The following is an 8,714-nucleotide window of genomic DNA, read 5'->3' as shown; positions in this document are numbered from 1 at the left end:
CTAGTCTTGAACTCACTTTGTAGCCCAGGCTGGCCTTGAACTCACAATGATCCTCCTGCCTCGGCCTCCTGAGTGCTGGGATTACAGGCATGCACCACCACACCCGGCTCTGTATTTTTAAACACTAAACACACTGTGGGTGTGGTAGCGTACACCTGTAATCCCAGCACTTGGGAGGCTGAGGCAGGAGAGCAGTATGAATTCAAGGCCTCCCTGAATTACAGAGTGAGACCCTGTCTCCAAAAAGACAAAAAAAAAAGAATAACCCAAGAGCAAGAATTGCTTCCTAATTTGTGCTTATCCATTAAGAGAGGCTGTCTAAATATTATCTTAGTGTTGAGCTCAAGCTGTTCAAAATAAGTATGGTGATGGGCCAAATCAAAGAACAGATTTCAGGAGAGCTGACACTGTCTACTGTGACCAAACCCTCACTAAATCACCATGTAGCCCCAACAAGTACAGAACCTATCAAACTGAACCTGGAAAAATAAAAACAAAATTTCAAATTTCCATGTGAGAAACAGACTTGGTGTTTTAACCTTCAGTGAGACAAAACAGGCAATTTACTATTAAACCAGGTCCCCACGAAGGGCAGATTTGAAAAGGTCATGAAAAGGACTTTGGCATGAGTGACCAGATCCTGTCTCAGGGTTCACACGCAGAGGTCTCTCAGGCAACTCCCCAGAGTAACTCCCCCACCACCGAGTGTGTGCGGGCTCCACCGCCACTCTGCTCCCGTACCTGCTGCTGGATCTGTCCGGCCTGCACCACAATCTGCTCTGTGGAGCTATTGCTACCAGCTGTGTACTGCTCCATGGTGCTTCCACGTTAGTCCTGCACACAGCAAGCTTCTTGCTGGAGACCCTCGAGGATACCGAGGTAGTGTGTGGCTATCAGTGAGGCTGGGGAGGAGATGAAAATGAGACGGTCAGAAAGGCTTTGCCAGACAAGTCACCTTAACAATTATCACTTTACTTACCATTTGCAAGACAATAGGGTAAGAGTAGGAAATGCTTATATTCAATATTTAACTATAGTAGGATTTCACGGCACAGTAATATAATATATTCACATTTTAAAAAGTCTTCAGTTTTTTTTTTTTTTTTCTTTTTTCTGGTACCGGGAATTGAACTCATGACCTTGTGCTTGCCAGGCAGGCGCTGTGCCGCTGAGCTAAATCCCCAGCTCCCGAAGTCTTCAGTTTTTTAGTTTAGTTTTTTTTTTTTTTTTTTTAAAGACAGAATCTCCCCCTATATAGTTCAGAATGGCCTCAAACTCATTGTGATCTTCTTACCTCCACTGCCTGAATGCCTTGGTTACTTCACCTGGTGTTTTTGACACTTCTTTTTTTTTTTGGGTTTTTCTCCGGTACCAGGAACTGAACTCACGACCTTGCGCTTGCCAGGCAGGCGCTTTTGCCGCTGAGCTAAATCCCCAGCCCCGACACTTCTTATTGGCAATCTTAACTTTCAGTATTATCACTGCAATGTTCACAACTCAAAAAATTTTTTTTTCACAGGGTATAAATCCAGTAGTACTCAGCTTATTTTTTATTTTTATTTTTTGGGGAATTACGGGTTTTCAGGTCTGCACATGTACTTTATAGAATAAGGTTCCTTGGTTTCTTTAATTTGTAATACACATTTGGTGCTCACCTTCTGGGTGCACCACCCACACCCAGCACTATGCTAAACCGATCAGTGGACTAATTTAGTAATCATGCACCCTTGATCCCAGCACCACACTCTAGAGCCAGCAGCTTCTGAAAAGGCCCGTCTATGACCGCAGGAGGTTCTGGGGGCACGTCTGGACACAAGCCATAACACTTGGATAGTGCCAAACCCTCACAGCCTGTTTTTACCTCTTCTGCAGAGTGTTGCCACACAGTACCAGAGTCTGTCCGTTATTCCATGTTTTATGCATTGGTGTCTCTTCAACATAATGATTCTGCTACTTTGGGGCCATTATTAGGTAAACTGAGGATTCCGTGAATACAAGCAGTGAATACTGCAATAGTCAATTTGATGACTGAGGCAGCCAGTAAGAGAGCAATAGGTGGGTGGGTAGTTTATACTGTGCAGATCCACTACTCTGCTTGAGATGGTGTGTTGACCACACTCCTAGGAATGGCATGCATTTGAAAACTCCTCAATGATTGCTACAGTTTTCCATTTAGCATAGTATCTTGGAATCATGGGTAACTGAAATTGTGGAAAATAAAACCATGGATAGAGAAGACTCTTAAGGAAAACCTTTGACTTACTAAGGTTATAATTTTCTCCAAAAAGATTTAAGATGTATCACAATCTTGAATTTAACTATCTACTAACACTTCACTATCATATATAGTTTCAACTTCTCATGTTGGTAGTCTTCCACTGTATTCAAACGTAGAAAGGCCAGTGTAATGAGCCCCACAGCCCCATCACCTGAGCTCAACAACACGGCCGACGTCCCATATACCTTGTCCCTTTTCCATCCTATCCCTGCTGACGCAAATCCCAGACAGCATTATTCCAAAGACTCTGTAAACACTGTAGCATCTGTGAATACTTATTTGTCTTTAGATCATTTACCACAATACCTATCTCAATATCATTTTCAAACATTAATTCCTTAAAAATCACCAAACATCCAGTCACTATTCAAATTTACCAGTTTTATATAGCATAAGATCTGAAGGCGCCTTTTTGAAAACAAGGACACAATTAGATAAACTCAAGTGGTAATGGCGAACCTTGAATAAAGACTTCACTCTAAAACTAATATAAATTATCAAAGGTAACTCACTCTGGAAATATGGGGTGGGAGGTATACTGTGCATAAATTTCCCTCTTACTTTTTCCTCTAGGCTTTCATACAAAATCTGAGAGGTAAAATTACAGAAACTAACTGGAAGGTGTCCCAGCGAGGTGTCATAAAGGAAGGAATCAAAGAGTATGGATCTGCAAAGTCCCTCATAGGGGCCAGCCTCGCACTCCTGGGAAGCGGCAGAGACCTGAAGAGGCGGGGCACCGTGCGCGAAGTCTCAGGTCACCACACTCTGGCCTTCTGAGGGAGAGGGACCAGCCTCTTTCTCTCAACCTAAGGTGAGGAGCTGCCTCGTCACAGGTCCCAAAACAGTGCAGCCAATATGGACTGAAATCTCCAAAACTGTGAGCCAAAATAAACCCTCTCTCTTTATAAGTTGGTTATGTACAGGACTCATCACAGCAACAGAAAGAGAGCAAAATATTAAGGTGTGTCTCCAAGCATTTAGTTGGAAGTGTAGTAACATCTAACACTTACCAACACGCAGCAAAAATTACAATGAATACAAAGGTGGAGATGTGGACAGATAGCTGACAAGGCAAGCATGGGAAGATGGGAATGCAGACTTGAATGGGAGGCAGGCAGGTGGTTACTGTAACACTCAACCTCACCGCACTGTCTTGCCATGGGCGCTGCTGGCATGCCATGAATTGATTCAAGACATTTACCTTTCCTGGTCACTGTTGTTTTCAAGGTCATTTTGACTGTAACGACCATAAGGAGCAGCCAGAAGTTGCATAGTCCCAGATCTGGTAAATAAGGTGAATGGCGATACACTATGTTTTTAGGAATTCGCATTTCAGCTATCCCAAGTTCCCTTCCTGTGTGGTACCTTTCCTTGACTAATTTTTAGAAATTTACAACTTACCAGACTGAACTACAAATTATAACTCAAAGGACAATGGGAATGACTAATGAACGTAACACCCAAAGGTTTTCTTTTTAACTAGTTTATTCTGGTAATACGAGTGCTCCAATTTAAGAACAAATTCACTATACTCTGAAAGGTAAAAATAGCAGCAATGCTCTCACATTAACAAGGGAGTGAGTCAGCGTGGACCTCAGCATGACCCTGCTCACAGTGAGGGCTACAACACTGGCTCTGGTGAGGCTGTATCTTCCTACCACTGTGAACTTCAGCAAGCAGAATTGACAGTCTTTCCTGAAGGGCTTCCTTGCCCAGGAGTATGACAAAATTAAGTCAGCCAGATTTAGTCTGTCTAGCTCTTGCTTCTGACAGAGTTCCTAATGTTTTCTTTCTCAGATACAAAGAGTAAGAGTGTTTATTCTGGCTGGTGTGGAAAATCTTCCCAGAGCATCTCTGCCCTATGACTTTAAAGTGCAGAAGTAGAAATTTAGCCCATCACTAGGAACTCACTGCATGTGGATATACATTCGGTCTAAAGCTAAACCCTCCTGAAACTCAACCATAGGCATAGGAGAAGCCCTCAGATCAGTTCTCTGACAACCACTATCACACAAACCCTAGACTAGAAATTTCCTCTGGACTGAAGCTTCCTAATTTATTCCTTCTCTCAACTATGATACACCATGTGCACTGGTCTAAAGATTGTAGAAATGAACAAGAAACAGATGGCTGGGTGTCGTGGCACACATCTATAATCCCAGCACTTGGGGGGCTGAGGCAGGAGGATCACTATGAGGTCTCCACCAGCCTCGGGTGCAGAGTGAGCTCAAGGTCAGCCTGAACTATGCAGTGAGATTTTGATTCAAAAAAGGAAACGTATGAAGATTCTAACTTCAAAGAGTCTAAGTTTTGTAAAGTAATAAAAACCTGTAGTAGGATTCTAAGAGAAACAGTACAGGGGAAACTGGAGGACAGATTTAGTCCACGTGTAGGTAAACACAGCAGACACTAGGAAACGGTGCCACAGGAACTGGTGTGACAAGAACCGACGGTGATGACGGAGCAGGGAGTGAAGTACTCCAAAAGGAGAGCATAAAAATAATGGCAGGAAAATTTCACCATATGAACATCACTGCACAAGGCCTTGTGATCAGAGAAAGTGACAGACCACGTTAGTTAGTGTCCCTTGAAAGGGCAGGCAACAAAGTTCTCCTGCAGAAAGGGGCAGGCTGCAGAGATATAGACGACGACTGCCTTTTGCAAAGATGTTTAACAAGTTATTTGGTAGTTCTCGAGGGACCATGTATGACCATTTTAAAATACTATGAGTCGGGAGTGGTGACACATGCCCATAATCCCAATGCTCAGGAGGCTGAGGCAGGAGGATCACTACAAACTCCACACCATCCAGGGGTACCCAGTGAGTTCAAGGCCAGCCTGAACTTCATAGTGAGATCTGTAGTGGCAAGAGCACAGAGCAGGCATTTTCTCAAACCCACTGTTCACACAACCTCAACAAACAGGGCCTTGAAAAAAATCTTTTTTTCCTCCCAAAGAGGTTAACTACTGTTAACGGAGCTGATCCCACAAGTCAGGAACCACTTTTTTCCAATCTTAGGGAAAAATGTGTCTATCTCTGTATTTATGTTCCCGCAATTTTAGATTTATTGGGGCATGGGAAACACAGGCAGCACTCCAGAGAAGTGGAGGGAACCAAGCTTTATTGACTTGGCTGCCGGAGAAGAGTTAAGCACTCCAAATTCTGAGCCCTGAACTTTGGGGAAGTTATACCTCTGTTTTAGTTGGGCAGGCCAGGAGTGAGCTGGGCAAAACTTTACAAAAGCAGAAGTTTTGTAGGTATTACCTTGGGTTGGGGAGGCTCGCATGGTGGGTACAGAAGCTGTAAATTCTTGTGGTTATAAAGCAGAACAGAACAAGAACATAACATTACCTACTGGAAGGGGCTCAGGATGCAGCACTTGGTTGTGGTTACAGAAAACCAGGACGGGATATTAGGGCAGAGGAGAGGGGAGCGGGGTCTTGAGGTGGTCTATTTCCTGCATTATCCCCCCTCCCCCACAGGGCATCACCAGTAGCCACCCCCCTCCCCCACAGGGCATCTCGAACCCAGGCTGGGAGGAACTCTGTGCGGCACCTCAATAGGCAAGGGCTAAACAGCAACAGGAGAAAGATGGAACCTAGTGGCCCAATCAAGGGTATAACCCGTGTTCTCCAACTGCTCCAGAATGGCCAGAGGCTACTTGTTTGGGCCTATTTCAGTCTGGTAGCCTGATTTCAGAGATTTTGGGCAGCCTGAGATCGGCTAACATAAAAACATTCTTCCCCCAGCAAGACACGGGTGCCTCGTTTCTCTGCTGTTATTAAGTCTAAGGTGCACTGATTTTACAGGGTTACTGCAGCTATGGAGTTCACTTCTTTTTGTAACTCTAGGACAGAACTGGAGATTTCTGCTAAGCTGTTACGTCTTGAGAAAGTGACTGATAGGTAGCGAGGCGACAGTGTGGGGGTGGCCCGATGGTGTCGGACAGGGGTCTGGAGAGGGACTTCAAGCTGTTTCTCCAGGCCTGATACCCATTTTCGGGGTGAGAAATATCAGGGTGCAGGTCCCCGTCCAGTTGGTAGGAAGGGAGATGGAAGCAGAAGTTGTGCAGAGCCAAAACAACCCTAGAGCAGTTAAACAGGAATGCTTATGTATGTCTAGGTGTTTGGGGGCTGGCTTTTGGGGATCTTTTTTCCCAGACGCCTACAGCGATAGCTAGGGATGACCCTGTAAAAGAGGGAGGCCTCTTTTGGGTGGCACCCCGGTCTTGTTTTCCTAATATAAAAGGAACCTCTTGGTATCTATTAATATTCATTCACTAGAATTCTGGAGGCTGGGTAGGAAAAGGCAGGTACCTGGGGCAGATGCCCAATCTGGTCGGATCTTTTCTATGGTTCCTGATGCTGCCTGTGGAGGAAACATTCCAACTGTAATATGTGGGACCTGGCGGCCACTGCAGAAATGTTGCTGTTTGTTCAACTGGGAGGTGTCTACAGTTGCATGTCCTGTCATATGATAAGCAGCTGGACGAGTGTTGTGTCTGTGTGGGGGTGTCATGTACAGGAGAAGTGTTGTAGCTCATGTGACCTTGAGGCATGTGTAGAGGAAGCGGGAAGTTATAACTAGAAGGGGTAGGTGTTCCAGGGGGACTCCTGGAGAGCTTTCACAGGAGATGCACAGCATGGCCTGAGACAAAAGCTTAACATCAGAGGCCAGGGGTCTGGTTGCCCTATGTCAATGGCAACAACAAGGGACAGCAGCCTCAGGTTTCTGGCATCAGCCATTGTTGACTAGGGCGAGAGTGGATTACCTTGTAAAGCAAACAGGACATACTGGTGAAACAGCCTATACAAAGAATAAATGAGTACAGGAGTGGACAGGTCACTGACAGGGCTGCTGGGGGATTAAGGAGCAGACTAATGGGAGACGTTGGTGGTGGAGGGTTGGATGGTGGTACACTGTTAGGCAAGGCTGGCACGGGAGGCACTGGAGGGGGTGTCAAGGCATAGGGTAGACGCTGGAGGTCTTCTGGGTCACCTTTATGAATGATTTTCTCCCTTTGGGGTCTTCAGTCTGGATCCAGATCCACAAAAACCTAACTCTGTCCCTTCCTGTTCACATAGAATCAGAGCTATGGTGGGGGAGGGTCTGAGCAACCTCTAGCCAGGAGTCAATATAAGGGAACTGGTTGGAGTGGCCTGGCTTCACAGTGACAGCTCTCCATATCGCATGCACTGTCTGGATGGCTAGGGTTCCTTTGGGGGCATCGTACATTGAATTTGGGCCAATCTACTTTACAGGGGGTCCACAACCTTGTGAGCTTTAGCTTTATCTCATATTCCCCACTAAACCCCTTCTTATAATTTTGACCATGCAGCCTAAGGCAGTGGCCTTACTGGGTATTCTGCCCATGGTGCATCTGGTGCCCTTGAAGGGAGATGCAACAGGCAAGGGAAGGAAGTCTGCCAAAGGAACCACCAAGTGGCTGCCTGGCTGTGCCCCTTGCAGGAGTTTAGGGGCGTCATGGCTAAGGTACACCCATATAAACCCTGGTCAGCCTCCTATTATGGCAGGTGAACCACCTTATGCTGTGTAATGTCACCACAAAAACGCAGGTTGGGGCCCAGTTAGGCTCCATACACAACATGGAGTAATCCTGACAAGCCATGAACTAGTTCAGTCATTCACACATTGTTTAAACACCCCCACCCCCACCCAAAAATCCCTGGTTGAGGTCTCTGGCCTGAGACCTTGGGAAGGTGAACACGCTCCCCTTCTATCCTGTGGGACAGGCCTGACTGGGAGCGGGCCCTGGGGCCTTACCTTGTCCTGCAGTCCTGTCGGAGGGCCAGTCCACTTCTCTGAGTCCGGTCTGGAAAAGAGGGTGCAGCCCTCAGTCGTCGTCCTCTAACGAAGGAGGTCCTGCTGAATGAGGACAGGGGAATGTCACCTTATTCCCTGGAAACAGCTCCCTGTGACCGCTTCCCAACTCCGAGCCCATGGCTCAAGGGGCCAGTATGTTGGTTTCCCAACCAGGGAGCCAAATGTAGAATTTTAGAATTACTGGTGGCGCAGGAAAACATGAGTGGCACTCCAGACAAATGGAGGGAACAAAGCTTTATTAAGCAGGCTGGCCCAGAGGAGTTAAGTACTCCAAATTCTGAGCCTTGAATTTTGGGGAAGCAGGGGTTTTTATACCTGTTTCAGGTGGGTTGGGCCAGGAGTGAGCTGGGCAAAATTTTGCACAAACAGAAGTTTTGCAAATATTGTTATCTTGTTTTTTTTGGTCTTTTTTTGAGACAGAGTCTCACTATGCAGTTCAGGCTGGCCTTGAGCTTACTTGGTAGCCCAGGCTGGTCTCGAACTCACAATGATCCTCCTGCCTCAGCCTTCCGAGTGCTGGGATTACAGGCATGCGCTACCACGCCTGGCAGTATTGTTATCTTGGGATTGGGCACAGTGGGCTCCAAAGGT

General features: G+C 46.2%; 1 protein-coding gene across 1 annotated transcript in view; it reads right to left on the bottom strand.

Moving 5' to 3' along the window:
- Nfya (nuclear transcription factor Y, alpha) overlaps positions 1-8,165 on the bottom strand; it is a gene marked incomplete at its 5' end in the record, with an annotated part of 25,167 nt that extends 17,002 nt beyond the window's left edge. The window contains 2 exon segments of the mRNA XM_013516936.1: positions 742-902; positions 8,064-8,165. Of these exon segments, the coding sequence (XP_013372390.1) occupies positions 742-816 (75 nt within the window).
- Between the last annotated feature and the right edge of the window lie 549 nt (positions 8,166-8,714).

Source organism: Chinchilla lanigera, unplaced genomic scaffold (assembly GCF_000276665.1).
Source record: "Chinchilla lanigera isolate Chin_1 unplaced genomic scaffold, ChiLan1.0 scaffold00036, whole genome shotgun sequence".
Classification (NCBI taxonomy): Eukaryota; Metazoa; Chordata; class Mammalia; order Rodentia; family Chinchillidae; genus Chinchilla; species Chinchilla lanigera.
The sequence above is the reverse complement of the archived record's forward strand: the minus strand, read 5'-3'. Positions and strand labels throughout refer to the sequence as shown.